General features: G+C 37.0%; 2 protein-coding genes across 5 annotated transcripts; both read right to left on the bottom strand.

The window, feature by feature from the left end:
- Positions 1 to 209: 209 nt before the first annotated feature.
- Positions 210 to 3,481, bottom strand: LOC113110636 (claudin-34-like). Its single transcript, XM_026274748.1, has 2 exons — positions 2,200 to 3,481; positions 210 to 1,177 (listed from the first exon to the last, which is right to left on the bottom strand). Exon 2 carries the CDS (start codon positions 993 to 995, stop codon positions 279 to 281), a length of 717 nt encoding a protein of 238 aa, XP_026130533.1. The 5' UTR covers positions 996 to 1,177; positions 2,200 to 3,481; the 3' UTR covers positions 210 to 278.
- A 1-nt stretch (position 3,482) lies between these two features.
- On the bottom strand, positions 3,483 to 20,442 carry LOC113110634 (protein Shroom2-like). 4 transcript variants are annotated; one of them, XM_026274745.1, is made up of 12 exons: positions 20,360 to 20,432; positions 16,581 to 16,809; positions 15,118 to 15,600; positions 14,785 to 14,802; positions 14,513 to 14,644; positions 12,145 to 14,437; positions 11,817 to 11,896; positions 11,155 to 11,709; positions 6,868 to 7,377; positions 6,192 to 6,357; positions 4,923 to 5,195; positions 3,483 to 3,755 (listed from the first exon to the last, which is right to left on the bottom strand). In XM_026274745.1, the coding sequence occupies exons 3-12, from the start codon at positions 15,297 to 15,299 to the stop codon at positions 3,483 to 3,485; spliced, it is 4,482 nt and encodes a 1,493-aa protein (XP_026130530.1). In that variant the 5' UTR covers positions 15,300 to 15,600; positions 16,581 to 16,809; positions 20,360 to 20,432. The 4 variants fall into 4 exon arrangements, with proteins under 4 accessions (XP_026130530.1, XP_026130532.1, XP_026130531.1 ...); XM_026274747.1 differs by lacking the exons at positions 15,118 to 15,600; positions 16,581 to 16,809 and having other exon boundaries at positions 20,360 to 20,442; XM_026274746.1 differs by lacking the exons at positions 15,118 to 15,600; positions 20,360 to 20,432 and having other exon boundaries at positions 16,581 to 16,996.
- Between the last annotated feature and the right edge of the window lie 3,329 nt (positions 20,443 to 23,771).

Raw genomic sequence — 23,771 nt, 5'->3', positions numbered from 1 at the left:
CACAATGCATCACAGTATATGTTCAGGGTCATAAAAATTCTGTCAGATGCTTGAGTTATTCATCCAGTCACAATGCACTGCACAGCTGGCCAATCAGAGCACACCTCGCTTTTCAGAACGATGAGTTTTGTAAAAATCGACGCGTTTAAAGAAGGCGGGGCATAGAGGAGAAGCAATAATATACATTGTATGGAAAATAATTAACTTAACACCAAATACACAAAATAATGTTTTTTTTAGTAACATTATATAACCCTTCTAATATTTATATATATATCTCAGCATTGGAAAGCTTCATTGTCAATTCCCTGATGGGTCACATTGGTTCCCAATACACATTCTCCTGGCCTGGACGGCCTCACTTTGGGCTTCAGCACAACCGGGGCCCTGTAAGATAGAAATATAATCCCGCTAAAAACCAGCAGGATGGATGCAAAAATCCCCACGATGATACCGGGTCCGATGGACTGGTTCACAGGAGCGGACGGCATCCGAAACTCCTCCGGGAATGATATCGTCTGATTGTTAACAACGGAACGGAGATTCCAGCACACGGGAACGAGCGCAGACGCTCCGGTAAGAACTAGCAAGACCCCACCAGCAGAAAATGCCAATCTGATGGGTTTGAATTTGTTTAATCCGAAGTAAACGTTCCGGAGGCCGTAAACGACGCTGGCGTTTCCCGCCAATCCCAGTATCAGAGCCACGAGCATCAGCACCTGCGCGGCGACGATCTCCGGCGGCGTGTACGATTCCCACAAACCAATCCGCTGACAGAACATGATCTGATTATCAGATAAAATCGGAGCGTGGCTGTAAAAACACACTCTCCAGATACCAACCCAAGCCAATCCGGAGGTGATGACCGACAGATCGGACACTTCCCAAACCCTCCACTCCACCAGTCCAACGGTTACGATAACAAGCGTCCACCCAACCGTCCCAAACCAGAGCGCCGCGAACTGCGCATGCGCCGTGTGGACGAGATACGGCATGACGTCCGGCCTAAACCGTGGGCTCCTCCATGAAAAGATCCATCGTGAAGAGCCTCGATCGTCTCTCTGAAGCGGTTGAACGTGACTGCAGCAGGTCGATATGGAGTTAATTGCTTGTTGTGGGTTTAACAAACCAATGGCGTCTCTAAGAAACCTGGCAAACAAAGCTCTCAGACATCCCTCTGAGAGAAAGAGACACAGAAAACCAGTTCAGATCTTCCTGTTGCTCATGTTTCAGAAACCAAACAGAAATGTAATACCTCACCTAAAAGTCATGCATGATTACATGGACATTTGTGACAATATCATAGAGATTACAGCTGTTGACAAATAACAGGTGACAATAAATAACAAGTGAAGCCCAAACCAGGGCCTTTGATTTGGCCCGGCGTTAGCCCATCTTCATTTTTAATTTATATTTCGTTTTAACTTTTATTTCATTGAGATATATATATATATAGCAAAATTTACTTTTGGCTCACATCCCCTTAATCAAGTTTGCCTTGGATTTTCTTATTTTTATGTTTCCATTTGCACCCTTAATTAGTAAATGCTGAATGCTCTCTCTCTCTCTCTCTCTCTATATATATATATTCAAAAGTTAATTTATTTAAATATAGGTAAAATAACACTTTTGCTCACCAAGGCAGCATTAACTTGATTTAAGAAAAGAAAACAATAATATTGTGAAATATTAAAACAATAAAAAAAATCAGTTTTCCATGTGAATGTATTTCAAAATGTAATTTATTCCTGCTGAATTTCCAGCATAATTACTCCAGTCATCAGAAATCATTCTAATATAGTGATATGAAAAATATTTTTTAATAATTTAAGTGTTTCCATGATGAATAAAAGTACAAGCTTCCTTCCAAACTGAATAGTAGTTTAAATATACGTATAAAATAAATATGATTAGCATATTCCCATTGCATAACAGATTGTTTTCTGTCATATATTACAATGAGACGTGTGATACTTCGCTGTTTTGCATTTTAGATTTACAACTCGATATATATATATATATATATATATATATATATATATATATATATATATATATATAAATCTGACTTTCAGACATAGACATTCCTTTTTTAAGCTCTTTATGGACATCTTAAAATAGTATTTCCAATAAATATGCATCAAATCTTATTAAAGTTACAAATAAATTATTATTAAAAGTATAAAATGATCATATTACCATATCAGGACCCAATGTACAAGTCAATCTTCTCTCAGCTTTTCCTTTCTCTTCAACGCTCGCCGTTCGACTGGAAACCGTCTGAAACTCAACTTCCTGCTGCTCAGAAATCCTGGGCAAATAAGTTGGTGAATATGTTTCTGTGAATGATTGACCATGGCTCCCGATCAGCGTCAACATCATAAAATCAAACAACGAGTCTGAGATCATTCGCCTCACACTGGAAAACACACTGACTCATAAAGATCATAAAATCATGAGGCTGGGTCATGCAATAAGTGCATTATATTCCCGTTTACGGCTAATATTTATGAATCATTTTCTTTGGAGCAAGTGTGGTATCAGACGAATGAATTACCTGGATCCGCATCCTTAACTACAAAGAGCTGCTATAAAAAGTGCAATAGATATTTTTATTTTTATTCCAATTTATTGCAGCAGAAACGCACTGCATGCATGTTTTTGAACAGTATAAATGGTCCACAGGTTCATATTTTTAGTAGAGATATTCTGAACCTCCCTTCATATTAATGATTGATATTTAATGATGTTGAAAACAAACCAACAGGAAAGTTGAAAACATTTATAGTACATGAGAAAACATGTATTCAAGGATAAGCAGATCTATCCTATCAGTAAAGAGCACCAGTATAATAAATTAAACGTTTGCAATATAATCTTTATAAGATTCTTTAAAAAACTGGAGAAAATGTTTCACAGCACATCCCTGACAATAAGCTGATTCAAAGCATGAATTGACTAAAATGCTATTTTAAAGAAAACTGGAATCAATGAAAAGCGCAGAACTGATAAAATTATGATTTTGTGTTGATGGTAATAAATCTATCCAATGCATGAAGTGGACAGTCGCAAAGCATTTTTACTCTCGTGTAAATTAAAAAATATCTGTACTTTTACTTCATAAACAAAAGTGGTTGTTTTTACATCTTTAATACTGAAGAACATTAAAAAAGTACTACGTTCTTGTCCTAAAATAAATCTTTGAATTACTTAACTCGAGAAAAAGTAAGAAAGTACTAGATTTCTGATGTTATTAAGTGTTAAACGATATTTAATATGAAACATAGCGTAGTGAAAAGTACGATATTATGCTTTGGAATGTTATGAAGTTAAGTTATCTAAAGAAAAACATTGACATTTGAAAAGAACTTTTAAAGCAGAGTTGAAATTCTTGACCAATGCACACAAGCAGGTATGAAATACTTCTGCTTAGAGTCTAGTTTCCAACAAGAGGCTGCACTTAATATACTTCAGTCCAGCGTTCAGTGCAGAAGTCTCTGGTCCAGCGACAGATTGTCCTTCAGACATCTGAGCTGCTCTTCACCCAGTTTGATCTTATCCTCCAGTTTACGCTGCTCAATGATGAGCGCTGACTTCATTTTGACGAAGTGCTGGTAGTCTGCGAGACGCTCTTCGTTGAGGTGACTGGCCAGAATCTCATAAACCAGACGTTCCCTTCGGTCCAAGTTCTCCTTCAGCTCTTTGGCGTCTTCATGCTGGCGAATCAGCAGTTTGCGCTTCTCAGTCAAAGTGTGCTGAAAGTACGAAACACGAGTGTGCATTAATCGTTCATTACAACTAATTATGACTTACTTAAATGACGGAAGGAATTAGTACAGTTGACTAAAATGAGGGAACGAATTAATCCGTTTAATCCAGTGACCGTAAAAAAAGGTTTTAATTTATAAATCTCGAAAAACCTTACTGACTGATGTTTTAGTGCATTTTAGTGTAAATTTTGACAGGGTCTCAGTGCAGTTTCACATGACGAGAAGCTTATTTCCTGTTTGCACCTTGAGAAGATGATGGCTGCATCAAAGCTACAAAACTAAAGGCTAGTTAAGTGTCTTAATATAAATATTTGACAAAGATTTTTGGTACACAGGATCTTTAAGGTGTCTAGTATTAAGTATTCAGTTTTGTTGAGTGTGGTCATTGAATAAGTAAACATGTTAATGGTCACAATATTGTCCGGTGGAATAAATGAACTTTAGTATACAATATACTGTAAATCCAATTGCAGCTGCTAGTGAAAAGACAATAAAATGTTGCAATGACAAAATATCGCACTAAATAAAATAAAAAATTCGTATAGAAAGTTACAATAATGCTATTTTAATACTCCAAGCATTAATATAAAAATGTGATATTATATTTAACAAAAAAGTAACAATTTTGAAATGCTGTGTTAGTTAATTTATTTATTTTTTTATCTCAGTGTTCCAATTAATGTTGCATACTTATTTTAATGCATAATAGTAACCCTAGAATGTGATCAAACTGTTTAAAATAGCTGGGCTGAGATATCTAACCATTTTTATGACTTCAGAGATATGTTTTTTCAGTATACAAACATTATCACACAGGTCACAATTGTGACCAAACACAAAACTATTTTTCACCCTTCTGCAACAAAAGTAAAAAAAATATATATATTATATTAAACGGGTTAATACAATGTGGACATGATTTACTAAAACGAGGGAACTAATTAGTATTATGTGGCCATAGTTTACTTAAACTAGAGAGATAATTAATACAACATGGACACAGTTTATGTAAAACAAGGTTTTAGGTTGCTACGATGTATAAAAGTGGATGAACTAATTAGGCAGATTCTTATTTTGTGGCCACACTAAATATATTTTTGTGTGTACGTCGTTTGAAAAGCTTTTGTTTATTCACATGCATCTCATCTGTACCTTCTCGTCCAGTGATATTCCCTCCTCCAGGTTGTTCAGGGCGTTTTCCACGCGAGCCAATCGACCGGAGAGAGACAGCAGCAGACTGACCACTTTCTCAAGGTCGCCGACGAACATGCAGAACTTCTCCAGCTCGTTGGGTTTGCATACGGTCAGAACAGTGGCCTCCACTTCCTCTCCCAGGACGTTATTGTCCTGCACATCTTCCTGCAGGCTTTCACGAGCCTCTCGAAGCACCTGAAGCTTCTTACTCAGGCTGTCAATCAACTCTTGCTGCAGACAGACAGAAATGACAAGAACACTTGAAGAATCATAAAACATTTATTACGTCTGTCATCAAACATGGATGTAGTCGTCCTGACAGAAAAGTTATTAATGCGGAGATGCGTAACGTAACCGTTTTCACAATTAACAAATTTATGCAGATTTTAAGCAATCAGGATAAATGCATTTTGAAAATGTTTTTTAAATAAAATAAAATTGACGCGAATAATAAATTAAACTATGCCATTAGTTTAAGTTTTTAAAGATAGTTTTCAATATTTTTATTTGCCATATTTAGTTAATATTTAGTAATAATAATAATTTTATTTGCCATATTTAGTATACAGAATATAAACTGCACTGAAATGTAAATAGTCCGAAATGTTCGCAAAATATTGTAAATGGAAGTGTAAAATGTTCGTGAAATTTTGTACATCGTGTAAACTCAATCACATTGAGTGCAGAAATCAGATAATCAACAATTATTTCTGTTCTCACGGAAAGGTTACAAGAAAACTTGCAACCAATCAGAACATATGTGATATTCGGAGCAACCAATCAGAACATTTGTGGGCGGGGCTAACAGTACAACACAATTAAAGGTGCAGGAAGAATTTTTGAAAAACTCTTTTGACCGCAGTGTCGGACCATGTCCCAAAACACACTTCCAGCCAATCAGCAGTAAGGGGGCGTGTCTTGAATAGAGTGCACAATTTGAGTGTTTGTTGTTGTTTATTTTTGATAGGGGAGTAACATTTATTTGGCATTGTTTCACACAACTTCCGTATCTCTGTTGGCTTTCGTTTGAACTTCACTTGTTTCTGTGATCTTCGTTATACCAGGGTTACGTACGTGTGGGGCGTGCGGAGATATCAAAATAGGGGTCCTGTTGGGGTATAGGCGTGTTTGTTTTGGTGCTTTCAAATATCAACATTGTTTGGCAAAAAAATTGCTTAATAACTCTTTAAATTAAAACCAAGCAACAAAACGGATATAAAATTATACCTTCTTGTTAGAAAGGTCATAATCAAGTTCGTCCTCTGAATCCTGTTCCTCCATGTGTTCCTGCATGTCCTTCATCTTTATGAGCAGCTCTGCTTTAGGTGCAGATGTGCTATAATATGACGAACTGCTCACTAATGACACTGATGATGCCAAATTGTCCTCCACCCTGCAGAAATAAAAGAATAATCCCTATATAAACACAGGTGAATGATTCTCAAATATGAAACAGTCACAGATTTAAAGCCAAATACATTATACTTGCTTTATGTGTGTATGAGTAGAGGCTTTGGTGTCATGAATAAGACTACTAAAAGATTTACTAAAAGAACAAACAATGCAACTCCGGTAGAACGGGTTATAGCCTTCAAATCATCAATTACGTAACGCTGATGATGAAAAATTCATGACAAAACAGAAAATGTCAGGTTTTCCACTGAGTGAATCACAAATGAATGTTAAATAATAACCCGGCTCATTTTCCACCTTAAATAAAATAAATAAGAAATTACATTTTGATGAAACCTATTTTAAACACGCCATGTTTAAGCGCCAATCTTTGCTTTTTCTGCATTGAGTACATTTATTACCATAATGCTCAATGCCAAAAATGCAAAATACTGTAATTTGCATAATATGAAAACTGGACATGTTTTTTTGAGATTCTCAGGCAGTGTACCTCTGCTGTGTGTTTTTAGGGGATGTCTGTTTTGAGGCTGCTTTCCTCCTCTGCTGCGCTCCCTCCAAGAGCTGCTCGCCTTTTGGAAATATCCCCTCCATCAGATCCATGGTTGTCTTCATGTTACTCTGATCCAAGATGTCCACCAGACTCTTGTCCTTCCCCATGATATCTCTGGCCAGCTCTTCTCGCTTCAGGTCCTCCTCTGAGTGTTCGTCCACACCATTGCTCCTCACCTGCACTTTATTGTCTAGTACCGTCTTGTCAGTCTCATGTTCTAGATTTCTGATTGGTTCCAGGCGGGTGTAGGCAATAAACGGCGACTTCAATTGCTCTGGAGAATCTAGTTTTTTTAATTGGCCAGTTTTAGGCACCTCGTAAGCTCCAGAAGATTCATCATATGGTGGATAGTTTCGGTTTTCTCTCTCTGAAATATTTTCTGTACATATGATCTGTATGGGGACCTTCCGCCCAGAAGTGTTTGGCTTGGATGTTTCCTCCATCTTATTACTGCAATAGGGAACAGCAACTGGCAACAATTAATGGCTAAATATAGGGTGGTTAATATTCCACAGCTTATTAGGGGCTTTCGTACTGTATAGGTCTAGGAATTTAGTTCTAGGAACTAGCCAGCAGAGTGGTTCCTAGAGAACCAATTTGTCCCTCGGGCCGTTTTCCTGGTTGCAGCAGGAACTCTGAAGCGGCCAATGGCGACATCCTTATGTGCAGCATTTACAAATGTCAATAACTGATGAATTGAGCACACCGTGATCGCAGCTGTTTTTGTTGGGTGTCATCTCTTACATGTTAATGGAGATATAAGTTATGCAATTGAAAGAGCAAATCTCCTATGACTACTTCAAGTGTTACACATCACCGAGGCTAAGAAAAGAACACAATGCTTAATACTGTTTTCCATGTTCGTGAAGTATTTTTTAAATGACAAAAATGTCTTTATTTTCTGTAATTTAATTAAAAAAAGCTAATTTTCTCATATTCTAGATTCATTGCACACAAACTGAAACATTTCAAGAGTTTTTTTCTTTAATTCTGATGGTTATGACTTATAGCTTATGGAAAAACAATTCAGGATCTCAAAAATCAGAATATTTTCTTAAATATCAATAATAATAAAAAAGATTTACAAAACAGAAATCTCCAAAGCAGGTTTAATTACGCACTCAATACTTGGTTGGGGCTCCTTTTGCACAAATTACTGCTTCAGTGTGGCGTGGCATGGAAGCGATCAGTCTGTGGCACTGCTGAGGTGTTATTGAAGCCCAGGTTGCTTTCAGCTCCTCTGTATTGTTTGTCAGATGTTACTTATCTTCCTCTTCACAATACCCCATAGATTCTCTGTGAGGTTTCCGGTCAGTTGAGTTGAGTTGGCTGGCCATCAAGCACATTAACATCATGGTCATCAAACCACTTGTAAGTGGTTTTGGTCTGTGGGCAGGTGCTAAAGTCCTGCTGCAAAATGAATTCAGCATCTCCATAAAGCTTGTCAGCAAATAGAAGAATAAAGTGCTCCAAAATCTACTGGTAGATGGCTGCATTGACTCTGGGTTTGATAAAACACAATGGACCAACAACAGCAGGCGTCACGGCACCCAAATCATCACCGACTTCGGAAAATTCACACTGGACTTAAGATTCTGTGCCTCTCCAGTCTTCCTCCAGTCTCCAGACCTTGATTTCCAAATGAAATTTAAAATTTACTTTCATCTTAAAAGAGGCTTTGGACCACTGAGCACTTTTTGGACCACTTTTTCTTCTTAACCCAGATGAGACGCTTCTTACTTTGTTTCTGGGTCAGAAGTGGCTTGGTTCTAGGAATGTGACAGCTGTAGCTCTTTTCCTGAAGACGTCTGAGTGTGATGACTCTTTATGCACTGATTCCGGCTTCAATCCACTCCTTGTGAAGCTCTCCCAAGTTCTTGAATAAGCTTTTCCTGACAATCTTCTCAAGGCTGTGGTTATCTCTGTTGACCCCAAAGAACTAGTTAATTACAGACCGATCTCGAATCTCCATTTTCTGTCCAAGATACTAGAAAAGGTAGTATCCTCACAATTATATTCCTTCTTTGAGGAAAATGGTATCTGTGAGGTTTTTCAGTCAGGATTTAGACCGTATCATAGTACTGAGACTGCTCTCCTTAGAGTTACAAATGACATGCTCTTATCATTTGATCATGGTTGTATCTTTCTTTTAGTGCCATTTGATCTTAGTGCTGCGTTTGACACTACTGACCACAACATTCTTTTGCATAGACTTGAACATTTTGTTGTCATTAATGGAAGTGCATGGTTTAAATCGTACTTATATGACCGCCATCAATTTGTAGCAGTGAATGAAGATGTATCATATCGATCATAAGTGCAGTATGGAGTACCTCAAGGCTCAGTACTAGGGCCATTACTCTTCACACTTTATATCCTTGGGTTAACCTTGGGAGGTATCATCAGGAAACACAGTGATAGCTTTCACTGTTATGCTGATGATACTCAGCTCTATATTTCTTCGCGGCCCGGCGAAACATACCAATTTGAAAAACTAACGGAACGCATAGTCGATATTAAAAATTGTATGACGAGTAATTTCTTACTGCTAAATTCTGAAAAAACGAAGGTGTTAATTATAGGACCTAAAAACTCTGCATGTAATAACCTAGAACACTGTCTTAGACTTGATGGCTGCTCTGTCAATTCTTCGTCATCTGTTAGGAACCCAGCTGTGCTATTTGATTACTTTCCTTAGAAAGCAACGTTTCTAGCATTTGTAAAACTGCATTTTTCCATCTCAAAAATATATCTAAACTACGGCCTATGCTATCAATGTCAAATGCAGAAATGTTATTCCATGCATTTATGACCTCAAGGTTAGATTATTGTAATGCTTTATTGGGTGGTTGTCTGCACGCTTGGTAAACAAACTCCAGGGAGTCCAAAATGCAGCAGCTAGAGTTCTTACTAGAACCAGGAAGTATGACCATATTAGCCCTGTTCTGTCCACAGTGCCTTGGCTCAAACTGGCTAAACATCGTATAGATTTTAAAATATTGCTTATTACTTATGAAGCCCTGAATGGTTTTGCACCTCAGTATTTGAATGAGCTTGCTACATTATAATCCTCCACGTCCGCTGCGTTCTCAAAACTCAGGCAATTTGATAATACCTAGAATATCAAAATCAACTGCGGGCGGCAAATCCTTTTCCTATTTGGCACCTAAACTCTGGAATAACCTACCTAACATTGTTGGGGTGGCAGACACACTCTTGCAGTTTAAATCTAGATTAAAGACCCATCTCTTTAACCTGGCTTACACATAACATACTAATATGCTTTTAATATCCAAATCCGTTACCATTTTTAGGCCGCATTAATTAGGTAAACCAGAACCAGGAACAACAGGAACACACACCATAACACCCGATGTACTTGCTACATCATTAGTTTCTCTATTATTCCGAGGTAACCGTAAAGATCCAGATACAGTAAAGACTTTGTCTCAGACGACGACCGGGACAAGACCACAGGAAAAATATGATTCTTCTGCCAATCTGACTTTGCTGCAACCCGGAATTGGACTGCTGGTGTAATGACGACTTGATAGCTAGGACTGTAACTGTAGCTAGTTGGGGACAAGTGACCACTGTGGTGCATCGATAAGAATGCAATTGGCTGCTGTAAATCTCTTCGATGGTTTTATTGACACTCAGCAGAGGATTATCTGTCTTCATGTACGTACAGTATGTGTGTGTGGTTCTTAGTAAATTCTACAATGCGTTTACCGGCCAATCTCACAACCAACTCAAAACGAAACTAAAACTGTTAGCGCTAAAACTGTGTTCTCTCTGTGACCCCGAAACGAAGCCGCTGATTGGCTAATCCCCATAACAGCAAGTCCTTCTTCACAGCAGGTTTGGTCTGGTCAGAGGAGAACTGGCCCCCCAACTGAGCCTGGTTTTCTTCCAAGGTTTTTTCTCCATTCTGTCACCGATGGAGTATTGGATCCTTGCCGCTGTCGCCTCTGGCTTGCTTAGTTGGGGTCACTTCATTTACTTCATTTAAATTTATTCTAACTTTTTGAGAAACTGAATTTTTAATTTTCCTAAGCTGTGAGTCATAACCATCAGAATTAGAACAAAAAACGATTTAATTAATTCAGTTTGTGTGCAATGAATCTATAATTTAAGTAAGTAAGCTTTTTTTAATTAAATCACAAAAAAAAAAAACGTTTCCATGATATTCAAATTTTTTGCACCTGTATGTTAAACTCTACATACCTGCATGGATCCCTTTTCTGCACAGTTGCAGATGGTTCATCTGTGAGCCTCTGTAGAAGGAACCGAAGAGAAGGAGAACACATTCTGTTGGCTGAGGTTACTGTCAGGTCAACGTTCTGTTTGGAAGAAATGGAGGAATGACCTAAAAGACAAAGCCTGTGTGATAACATCCCCTCGGTGTCTGATCTCTGATTGTCCTCTGGTGCAGCAGTTGGGCTTTTGTCTTTCTCCAGATGTTCTGAAGGACATGGTCCCTGATTTGGCTCAGGGGAATTGGTCTGAATCCTAACTTCCTGAGAGGCTCTGAAAGGGCATGTAGTTTCCTGCTGTCTGGGTTGGGCAGACCTTGGCGGTTCAGGACTTTTGTTTTTAGGAAACAGCTGTTCTGACATTGGAACCTGGAAATGATGTGAGAAAAATGGTGAAGAATGCCTTTTATCAAGTCTGGATTTCTGGTTGGAGGAAAGGGGGTCTGCATCACTTTTCAGAAAATTCAGTGTGAAGGACTTCAGAGGCTTGGAGTTGTTGGGTGGACCATGCACCTTTTCGTAAACACTGTGATGTTGAAATTACAATAAAACACACTAATTATCAGTCTGTACATTAGCAAATAACTGAAAATATAATAATTCCACATTGTTCACAAAGACAGAAATCTTAACCTAGGGATACGTTTGTCCTGTTGGTCCTTGGGATCAGACGGAGATTCAACAAGAAACTTTCTGGGTGGCAGATGAGTTTTCTGAAAGACATATGGATCCGTTTACACCAATGCCAAAGATCATTAATCACTAATCACCAATCTTGATCAACTGTGCCAGCAGAAAACTCTTTATGACTATTACCAAACAATACAACCTCTTAATCATCTGTTTCTGCAGAGAAAACATTGTGCATCTAATGAAACGTAGACCATGTTCAATTAGCAACTTTATGAAAAGACCACCTAAGACATTTTCAGTATAACAACAAAACAAATAATATTTTTACCTGTCCGTATAATTCTGCAGAAGGGGAGGAACAGGATCTTTCATGAATACACACTCTGCTGTTGGATTCCTCAAAGCCTGAGTCCAGGATGTTTTCAGCTGAATGATATCTGCCTGTTGTTATTCTTTCCACTAGCTTCTTCTGCATTTTCCATGTAGCTTCATATTCTGCAAATGTACCAAGCTGTTGTTGCTCTTCTGTATTAAGGTCAGCATTACTTGATTTACTTTCTTTTAAGGGAGACTGACGGATGTTTTCACTATCTTCAGGTAATCTAGTCGTTCTCTCACTGTGGTCTTCAGTGGGGCTTAGCAGGGTTTGCTTTGGAATGGGCTTTTGGAGAACTGGTTTGCAGAAACCTTCAAAGAACTTATGTCGGTCCTCAAAGGACCCAGCTGCCTTATCCTCAACTCCTACTTCATTGATCTTGTTGGGTTCAGAGAAGGAATACATCTTTTTATCCATTGGAAACCTTTTACGCCCCCCAATGCGGGTGACTTGCCCTTGAACAGGTCCAGTTTTTTTGGTAAGTTGACCCGGCACAACTTCGTTCCCAGGAAGCTCCAGGTCCCTCCTCATAAATGAGGTGGCCTTCAGAACTTTGGTTTGGGCTTCCTTTAGATGATCCTTGTAGGTGTTGGAGAAGGAACCATCAGATGATGATGTGGAGGTCTCATTGGACTTCCAGATGTCAGAGTCCTCCTCAACTTCACTTGAGCAGGTCAAGGTAGTGGCACTTCTGCTTTTCTGAAGCTGGGCTTTCTTCTGTTGGATCTTGTTGCGTAGAGTTGTGGCATAGCGGTCACTCTGTCTCCCCTGTTTGCCACAGATGGCTTCACTTGATTTTTGACCACCTCCTTTGGATGTTACTGATTTTTCTTCCATCTTCTTGCCCTCCTGGACAAAAGAGTGCAACTTGGGTGTCTTGTGTGGACAGATATTGTGATCCTGCTTGATGATCCATGGATTGTCCTGTTGGTAAGTGGACACAGAGTTCTTCTGCTCCATCTGTAAATTTGGTATATGTCTAGAAGACTGCAGCTTAACTCCCTCTTTCTTCATTGGAGTTTCTCTTTCCCCGGAGCTGGACTTTGAAATCAGATGGTTTGTTACAGGGGACATGGCTTGAGATAAAGGAGGACTGATGGCATCTTTGCTGTAACCATTGGAGTTCTTGCTCTCACATACCTTGAGGTACGGCTGGGTATACTCTGTCTTCACAACCTTTTGAGAACCAACAAAGGTTCTGTTTGTGGCACCTTGGGAGGTTCCCATTTTAGACCTCCGTTCATCTCCCAACCAACCCTGCATAGGTGATTCCAAGTAAGGCTGATGGGCAGTGATGCAGTAGTAACGGAAATGAGCCTGGCCCTCATGGTTTGGGTCAAAGGCCATTGAGGTTCTGGTTTGGTTTCGCCTACCAGTGTTGGTGGGCAAATCTTGAAGACTTTGGTAGTAGCTCCCAACACTTTGGGTCTTTGGGGAACATGCATATTTGGGGTAGGCAGAAAAGGTTCTATCATCGCTGTTCTGTCTCTGATGCTGAAGTTCATATGTAAATGGATTCTGGCCTTGTTTAACATCAGTGCTTGAATTGGAAAAGAGTTTGGTAGGGATTAACTCATTAGGGTAGTCCTTAACCAAAAGATACGGCTGAAGAAAGTCCTTTTTTGGAGGTGGATTGTAGCCGAGTCTCGCTTCATGCCCGTCCACAGCTTGGCTGTAAGGTTTCTTTGACGGATGAACAGAAAGTCCTTCAGGGAATGATCCCACTAAGCTCTTCTCATGAACTCTGGTGGCAGTGAAACTATCACTATGCAAGGGTGGAGAAGGAGCTTGAGTAGTGGACATCTTGTTCTCAGGAATATGCCACACAGGTCTATGGTTGGATTTCCCATTGGAGGACAATTTGAAGCTGGCTTGCTCCTCCACGTTAGGACTCACTCGTCCACCATTGCCAATTGGGATCTGTAGGCATCTATGAAAGTCACTGGGAACTCCTAGATTACTGGGAATGCCTTTATAAAACATCCCCTCTGTGCTAGCCCGAGGTGCACCATGGTCAGCTGTGCCTAATAAAAATGGGTTACATGCAGAAGTTGGTTTGCTGTTGACACTCTCAAGCACTGGGTGATCTACTCCACCAGTGGATTTGCTCGATAAAGGGTGCTCTTTAGATAAAGAGTGAGATGAGGGCGCTACACTTTCCATATTTCCAATAGAGCTTAACTGGCAGGATACTTGTCGCAGATTGGTCAGTCCCCAACAGCTGGTGAAGTCTTTTGAGGGTGACCTGGTATGAAACAAAGCAAATTAATGATGTTGATTGGAGTTTATATCAATTACATATAAACCCTCAGAATCTCACCCTGCATCATATTTCGTCTCTGAAGTGGGGTCAGGTACAGGGTTAGGTCCAGATTTGGGGGTGTAGATGGTGGGGTTATCTGTAGATTTAGCGGAGTGCAACGAATGGCGTCTACATGATGATTCATTCCTCCTGAAATAAAAAAAGAAATCTTTACTTAACTTCTACTTAACTTTTAGCTTTAAATTAGAGCATAAATACATTTAAATCTTCATATGATCAATAAACATGATGAATACAGAATTTTAGTAAGTAAGCAGTAAGTGACATACCCTTTGAAGTGGTTTTTCCTGAAATGCATGTGAGGACCAAAAGGAGGGACAATCAGATAAACACAATAAACACAAGCAGTTTATTTTTGACATATAATCAACATTCATCAACAAGACAACAGAAAACACTGAAGATGCTGCACTGATGCTCACAGGTTCTACAGAAGCCAGTGAAAATGAAACACGATAATCAGCTTAAACGTGTAATCCCCGTCTTGCACGTGAACAGCACACCTACAGCTAACACAGCACATGGCATAGGATGTGATACTCGGGTCTACAGGGTCATGCACGGCTGGGGTCACGAGACAGAGGCCAACATCTGCACGATACCTCATAGAACTTCTTAAAATCTTGGTGAGAAAGTTTCCGGCCACATGTACTTCACTTTCTGCAGGCATTGTATGCATTACAATATCCACCATTTTAACTTTCCTGAGCAACAATGAGAAAACAATATATATAGAACCACTGAAGCATGAAAGATTATAAAATGTTATACAATAAACATTCATTTAATAATTAAATAATATACTAGAAAATAAATTAAAAATAATGTATATGATTATACAGAATTAGCCTACTGCCATCCACTATTGCATATGGGGATGCATAACATAAAACAAGCACGCTTCACTAATTAATTTCCAGTCTGTTCGGGGGTAACTGGGGTAAAGCTTGTTTCCGGGTGTACGGAGGCCACCATATGCTGAACAACAGAGGAGCGCCTGCATGTGATCAACAGGAGCTTAGAGTCTTTTAATCGGTCACAAAGGAAGATGTGCAGCTACGCATCCTTCTCAATCTGCCATCTGTCTGAGAGAACAATCATCACGTCACTTCAGAATAATGACCAGATCAAGACTCGTGTGGATCGTTGGAGAGCATGGTTATAGTTAACTAAAACTAAAAACTTTAAAAAACTAAAAAAAACTATATATATACAAAACTACTGATGTGTGTATCTATAGATATATAGATTTTATTTTACAAAAGCACAACAAAAATTACTAAACTTTAAAAATTAAAATAAAAACAGAACATATAAAACTCAAGTAAACAATATAATAAAAAATTATAAATATATACAATATATGTTCCTGTAGCTCAACTGGTAGAGCACTGCTCTATCAAGCGCAAGGTTGGGAGTTCAATTCCCCGGGAACACATGATAGATACAAATTTTAAGTCATCTGCTAAATGCATTAATTTAATTTAATTTATATATATATATATATATATATATATATATATATATATATATACTGAAAATGAAAAAAGGTATCTTAATTATAATAAAATGTAAAATTATTTGCACTTATCTTATATTATATTGTTGCTGGAAAAATATTCAGTATTGATGTAGTTTATGTAATCAGGTCAAGATGACAGTGACTCTTTCAGGAAAAACACAACATCTAAACATCTAAAAGTCACTATACGACCTCAAATGTCCAATGCAGAAAGTGTCAGGGAGACAGAAATGTTCTGGACAGAGTGAAAAAGCACTTAAAAAATAAAAAAGAGACAGTAGCCATTGCAAAACTGACTGCTTGCCTACATTGTCAAAGCAAGTTGAAAATAAAAATAAAAGACTAACCTTGCAGCCTATCTAACTAAATTCTAGCTAAAACAGCTGATTAATAAGTATCTCAAGCAGAGGTGAATTGACTGAACCCACTTTTACATATCATATGCAGAATTGTTTTTGAAGAGAAAAATATAGAAATGCATGACAACAAACATTACAAATAAAAAACAAAACTCAATATGCTGAAGAATATAGACAAACTTACCCAGTTTCTTTATGGTAATCCTGGTTTAAAGTGTGAAAAAAGTTGTTTTAATTCACATCCTGACAGCACTTACTTTCCTCTGCTGCTCCAGCCGTCACATTCCTCTGATTTTAAAGACGTGTGTGCATGTGTGGAAAGACCTGCACCTAACAGCTAATGTAGGTAATGTAGGTCCGACCTTTAACCCACATAAAAGCTCAAAAAATCTAGTATTATGCAACTGAAGTATCTGAAACAACAAAAACATTGAGTATGTGACTGACGTGTCCCATGCAGATTTCCTTAAGAGATTATAGACGTCTGAGACCGAGAGGAGTGAGGAGTATTATAGTAACATGCTCTGAAATCGACTGATCTGATTGGCTGAGGGTCTGTCACATATCATTAGCACATGAAACAGAACTAAGAACAAATAAACTGAAATAAAATAAAATAATAATACATTTAAATCTACTTTTAAATCTACTAAAAATATAAAAATGAACAATAAATAAAATAAATACACTCAAAAAAATGTACTTTCACCTTTGCTAATTTTACTTAATCCGTTCATGTTATGATTACTTAAAAAAATTATTTAACAATGTGAACTTGATTTAATCTAGTTCATTCAACAAAAAAGTGTGTATTGTCAGCTTTACTTAAAAATTATTTGTTCAGCCAACATAACATTTTTGAGTAAAGGTAACATATTAGTGAAACCAACACAGACTTGCATCTCATTGGCTGAGGATTTCTGCAGTGTATTATGGGTAATTGTTATTCTGTCACCCTCTTGGAGAAGTGTAGCACCATTAGATAGGTAGATGAGTAATACAATTTATAGCAATTAAGTTGTTCTAATAAGTTTTAGAACAAAACAAACAAAGAAACTAAGGGCTTGAAATGTTGCTTTATAATTTAAATATGTTTGTGATGTGCTTGATAAGCTGTAATTATAGAAAGGTTTTAATTAGTGGTGGAAATTATGATTCTTTCTAGTGATTCGTTCATTTTCAGTTCGTTCACCAAAATGATTCGTTCAGAATCGTTCACTGATTCGTTCAGTGACCATTTCTTCGTATTACACAAAATAAGCCAGCAGATGGCAAAAAAAGTGTATTATGTTGTTATGTCTTAACGAACGTATTCACTTGTTGCAAAAACTGATCTGGCTTTATTAAAATGTGTGTATAATCGCATTCAATATATAAAGTCTAATTAAGTTGTTCAGATGAACAAAGCACAAGGTTTTCTTGCCTAAATAGCATTTTAATTGTTTGGTCAGACAGTTTGTATATTATATATTCACATTCATCAATCGTGGATTAAACGTGGAGTTGCTAAATATCAAAACGAGCATATGTGCACAGTACAGTACCTATAACTGCGCTTTGCATTTTTGCGAGATTGACATGCTAAATGGCAGACTGACCCGGTTTACTCTCATTCATTTCGTTCACGAACGAGATAAGCTATGTACCAGTTCATTTCATTCACGAACGACATGTATCCGTTCATTCAGCTCGTTCACGAATGACATGTGTGCCAGTTCAGTCATTTCATTCACAAACGAGATTTACTAAAGCATTCAACTCGTGCACGAACGACATGTGCTTTGCCGATTGAGAAACGTGATTGGTAAACGGTTTGCCAGAATATACCCTGACCATCAGGTCAGTCATTTCATTCATGACCGAGATGTATCATTCAACTCGTGCACGAACGACATGTGTGCCAGTTCAGTCATTTCATTCACGAACGCTATGTATCAGCTCATTCAACTCATTCACGAACGACATGGGTACCAGTTCAGTCATTTCGTTCACGAACGATAAGATCTCTAGATCTAGTTCAGACTCATATGAAACTCGTTCATTGAAGGGCGTATTCGTTCACAACATTCAACAAATCAAATACTCTGTCACATCTCATACTCGAAGGCTATTGGCTCGAGGTTGAGTAATTCTTTGACAGGATGAAACAGTTGTTACCCGGTTCACTGAGCTGCGCATGCGCTGCTTATAGCGCCGCGCTGCTGTGGAGGGAGGAACTTCACTGAACGAGAAATATGAGTCAGTGGATTACGTGAACGAGAACGATTCGTTCACCTAAAAGATTCGTTCAAAAAGAACGATTCGTTCACGAACGACACATCACTAGTTTTAATGAAAAGTAATTTTAATCACCTGCTCATGATCCTAATGCAAGGGGGTGGCATTCCTACAATGGCATTATTCAAATTTTATGTCATCATTATTTAACATTTTCAGGTACAATTAACTCATTTGTTGTTTGTTGACTCTATTAAGGGTTGTTAAGTTTACTTAAACTTATTTTGTAAAATGAGCTTAATTATTAAAAACATTGTCCAAAACATTGCAGATTAGTTGGGCTGACACTATTAAATTAAGCTTTGCCCAACCATAGTAAATAAGTTGAATCAACCTTAATAAATTAAGTTGACCCAATGTAAGTACATTAAATTGGAGTAACAGAATTGCATAATGCTGAAATAAAGCAAATTAATCATGTGGAAATCCTTTCCATGATTTTTTTATGTTCGTTCAAAGAGTTATTTTTTTGAGTGTATGAATTAAACTAAAATAATAAATATAATTTAAATCTACAAAAAAAATAAACATTTAAAATAGTCAATAATAATTTAAAAACTTATAAATAAAAATAAATCTGAATAATTAATAAATAATAGAATAGAATAAAATAATGAATAGAATGTAAATTTAATTAAGGATAAACAATATTTGAAATAGATTAACAGAATTAATTAAAAATGTATATTAAGAACTAAAACAAAATAAAACAGAAAGTACATCTACTTAAGCATTTTAAATAGTAAACAGTAACTTAAATTATATATATATATATATATATATATATATATATATATATATATATATATATATATATTAACAATGTATGTAAATCTACTTATGATAAATACACATGATGAATGCAGAATTTTAATAAATCAAGTATTTTATGTCACCATTTTTAGAGGTGAAAAATATTTTTTAGTTTTTTGTATTAATTTATGAAAGAATAAAATGTAATTATTTAGTTCTTTGAAATAAAATGTATGCTAATTATTCCGTAAAAAAGGGGCAAAGAAAACATTAGCTGACACATAAGTTTAAATATATTTCTTAAATAAATAAATAATAACAGTGACATAATTTCACTGCGATAAAAATAAAAAATGGTAAATATAAAAGTAAAAGCTAATAGTAATGCTAAAGTAGCATTGGTCTAGTGCGTCTGTATAATACAATTCTGACATATTATTTTCTGTCATATTTTCAGGCATCTTATGAACTCACACTTAAATAAAGATTAACCAGTAATTATTATAAATAAAAATAACACACTGCACATTTATGTGCATATCGAATAAAATTACTTAAATATTAAAATGATTGTTTTATATGTTATATATATATATATATATATATATATATATATATATATATATATATATATATATATATATGTATGTATATTTGTGTGTGTGTGTGTAGAAAACAACTATAAAATTTAAGTGACAACTGAAAATATACAGTAGAAACAAAAGTAGTTTTTAAAAATAACAGTATCTTGATACGAAGATAAAATTGGTCATTACTGCATTATTTGTATTTTATACTATAAAGTGATTTTATTTTAACAAATCAACTGGATGGGTATCATAAATGTAAATGTACAAACCTAGACTACAAACCAAATAAACACACATTAAGTTCAGTGTGTAAGACGGCTTCAAGAGGTCAAAGAGCAGATACCTGTTGATGTGAATCTAGCGGATCAGAGTTTGAGTCTTCATTGTGGAACGTGCCTCGTTTGTTTGTTTGCGTACAATGAGCCCAGAGACCAGCAGCCAATCACAGCGCAGGATGAACTCGCCTTCCCAGCGGACTCATCCATTTCTCTAAGCGCGGGGGGAGATTATAGTTAAACACACACAGTAGTCTTACACAGACGTCACTTCACCATTATATCTGAACTGGAAATCAGGAGTCTCATATTCACAACATCTCCAGAATTAAAGTATGCAGACATTAAATGTGTCTGTTGTTTTGCTCTTGGCAGGGGCGTAGCAAGCTTTTCAAAAGTGTGGGGGATGGATGTGGTTTGTTTATAAACAATAAAAAAAAACGCTGAATACAGTGACAGAGGGGTACAAAATGCAGGGCTTAAAGTTTGGCTGGGAAAAAAAAATTAGAAAAGGGGAGAAAAAAAAACGCCCACATAGAGCTTTTTCTCTGGTGGTATAAATAATGTAACAATTTACTGTTTTTAAACATTAAAATAATATAAATTTTTCTTTCATAATTCTTCAACAGGTAGGCAAACAATGTCATCATTTCTCACTTTTTTCTCCTCAACAGGTAACGTTACAATCAAACACTCATTAAGTATCCACAAAAGTATTCAGCTAATCAACAAACAATGCTCAAAATATCAAAATCAGTTGCACTGGCAATGAACCCATAAATACACTGCTTAACAATGCCAGTTTGTCCACCCTCCTTGGCAATTCCCTGCCTTCTTCGTCACAGTTGTTATACATTGCATGCCACATAACGTTACATAACCGAATTTAGCTAGCTGCTGAACAATATCCCAATAATATAAATAAGCATTAGTCTAAAAAACGAAATATAATACCGAAAACACTCGACATGTCAACAAAAACGATAACAGAACATCTTCCCAAACTCTTCCCGCCTAGGTGCCCGCCTCCTCAGCACGAGCTGACCAATAACACCCCAAGAGAGGCGGGACTTAAGGCAGAACAGCCAATCATCAGCCGGTCAGGCTCAAAGCAGGTGTCATGAGAGGGAGGCAGCCGCGGCGAGCGCAGACACAGAGCGGCCAGAGAAACGGAGGAGCGACTGTAGTAAAGCGTTTGTGCAAAACTGCGGAAAAACTGCAGAAAACGTGTGGGTGTTGAACCCTCTCACGGGAAAAGTGTGGGTGTTAAAACACCCACATCCCCCACGGGTGCGACGCCCCTGGCTCTTGGTAAGTCTTTGCTGTGAGGATTCAGGGTTCAGGTCAGCATCCACTTAGATCACATGAGCTGACTCTGATGCTATACAGTTGATCAAATTCAATATCATTTGTTTTATAACTTCTACATTTCTGTACATAATGTTTCATCCACTTTAAAAAGTTTGACAAAGCCACTACCATCTATAATAAACTTTTTATATAAATAAATCCATAAAAACATCTGATGATCAGTGCTATAAAGCCAGAATAAAAAATGTGCACGAGAGTCAGATGTTACAGTCATTAGTTCAAAAATACATTAAATTTATGTATTGAATTATTATCATTTTTTTTAAAAAATCATAGCATTTTTTTTTTTTTTTTTTTTTTTGCAAACGTTCAATGACTATTTACATCTTATAACTTATACATCTAAAATCTTGAAAAGCCCTGCTCTGACACATTATTATCATCAGTGTGTCATGAAATATCATCAGAACAGACACCACATGAATGAACAAAAACACCCGCAGAAAACTATCCAAGACTAGACCTTAGTTTGAGCGTCATTAAACTCCATTGAGCTCAGAGGAGCAGCGCCCCCTGCTGGACGCTTCAGTATTACGTCCCTTTAATTGTGTAGGAAATAATTTGAGGGAATAATATCAGAATAAATACACATATAAAGTTGAAAATGCATCTAAAATATTTTAAGTTTATTGAGTTATGGCCAAACAAATATCAGTCGATCAATTCAGACAATAATGTTAAAATAAAAACACACAACGTTGTAAATTCAATAAAATCAAGATTTAAGAATGATTGTATTTATTCAATTAGTTTATTTGACCAAACATGCAACAGTAAGTAAATGAATAAATGGATGAATAGATGGATAAATTAATTAATTAATTACACCAATAAAGTTGGACATTTCTATAAAATATTTAAAATTTATTGAGTATTGAACAAACATAAAAACAAATATTAATCAATCAATAATGTCAGAATAAAAAAATAGCAATTTCAAGTAAAATTTCAAGTAGCAATTTCATATAAAAGATTTATAAATGATTGTATATATTTAAATAGTTTATTTGAAAAAAAAAAAACAGTGAATGAATAAATTAATGGAACTAATATCAGAATAAATACACACATAAAGTTGGAAATTCACAGGGCTGGTTCTAGGGTGAGTGGAAAGCTGGGGCTTAGCCCAGAAAAACCTGAAAGATTTACCTTGTTTAAAATATACAAAAACAAAAAAACCAAAAACAAATTTAAAACATTTTATTTAAAGTATTGAGGAAAATACATTTGCTTTATTGCCAACAAAAATTAAGAATTGCAAAACAAATGAAACAGCGCGAAAGCAATGATTTTGCAATACATATTTTCCATGGTCATATCTATTAATTTATTTGCAACGCTGCTTTTATTTTGCGTGTCAGTCGAGTTTAAGCTTGCGATGCCATTTTTCTTTGCGCTTCACTTTTCTGCAGGTCTCTCTTGTGGTACTGTTTTGACGCGGGGGCGGAGTCAATGGACGAGGGCGTGTACAACATGCCTCCATGGAAGTGACGTCATCGGCCCTAGACGCAGCTCACTGATCCAGGTCCTGTCATGATGAGCAGAGTTTCGAGTGGATCGTTTATTTTTATTCAGTAGCATTAAAACATTCATGTTTTCGTTTTATTTACTTTATTAACAAATGTATATGTATTAGCAGCGTTTGCTCAAGTTAAAGAAGTTGTTAACATGAACATCTGCTGTTTATTTCTCTCTATGTGCACACTTTTATAGCATTATGTGTATTGGGATCGCAAATCATTTGAGTCAGTTCGGGAGTTCGTAGCGGGTTCGTGAATCATTTGAGTCAGTTCGGGAGTTCGTAGCGGGTTCGCGAATCATTTGAGTCAGTTCGGGAGTTCGTAGCGGGTTCGTGAATCATTTGAGTCAGTTCGGGAGTTCGTAGCGGGTTCGTGAATCGTTTGAGTCAGTTCGGGAGTTCTTAGCGGGATCGCGAATCATTTGAGTCAATTTGGGGATCGCGAATCATTTGAATCAGTTCGGGAGTTCGGAGCGGGATCGCGAATCATTTGAGTCAATTTGGGGATCGCGAATCATTTGAATCAGTTCGGGAGTTCGGAGCGGGATCGCGAATCATTTGAGTCAGTTCGGGAGTTCGGAGCAGGATCG

This window comes from Carassius auratus, chromosome 11 (genome assembly GCF_003368295.1).
Source record: "Carassius auratus strain Wakin chromosome 11, ASM336829v1, whole genome shotgun sequence".
In the NCBI taxonomy this organism is placed as follows: Eukaryota; Metazoa; Chordata; class Actinopteri; order Cypriniformes; family Cyprinidae; genus Carassius; species Carassius auratus.
This window is presented reverse-complemented; position numbering and strand designations above follow the sequence as displayed.

Coding starts and splice junctions, on each gene's coding strand:
- LOC113110636 (XM_026274748.1), bottom strand. CDS start 995: ATGCCGTATCTCGTCCACACGGCGCATGCGCAGTTCGCGGCGCTCTGG.
- LOC113110634 (XM_026274745.1), bottom strand. CDS start 15,299: ATGAATGTTTATTGTATAACATTTTATAATCTTTCATGCTTCAGTGGT. Junction 11,710..11,816: donor CAGGACAAACGTATCCCTAG/GTTAAGATTTCT, acceptor TCAACATCACAG/TGTTTACGAAAAGGTGCATG. Junction 5,196..6,191: donor ATGACCTTTCTAACAAGAAG/GTATAATTTTAT, acceptor GTCTGTCTGCAG/CAAGAGTTGATTGACAGCCT.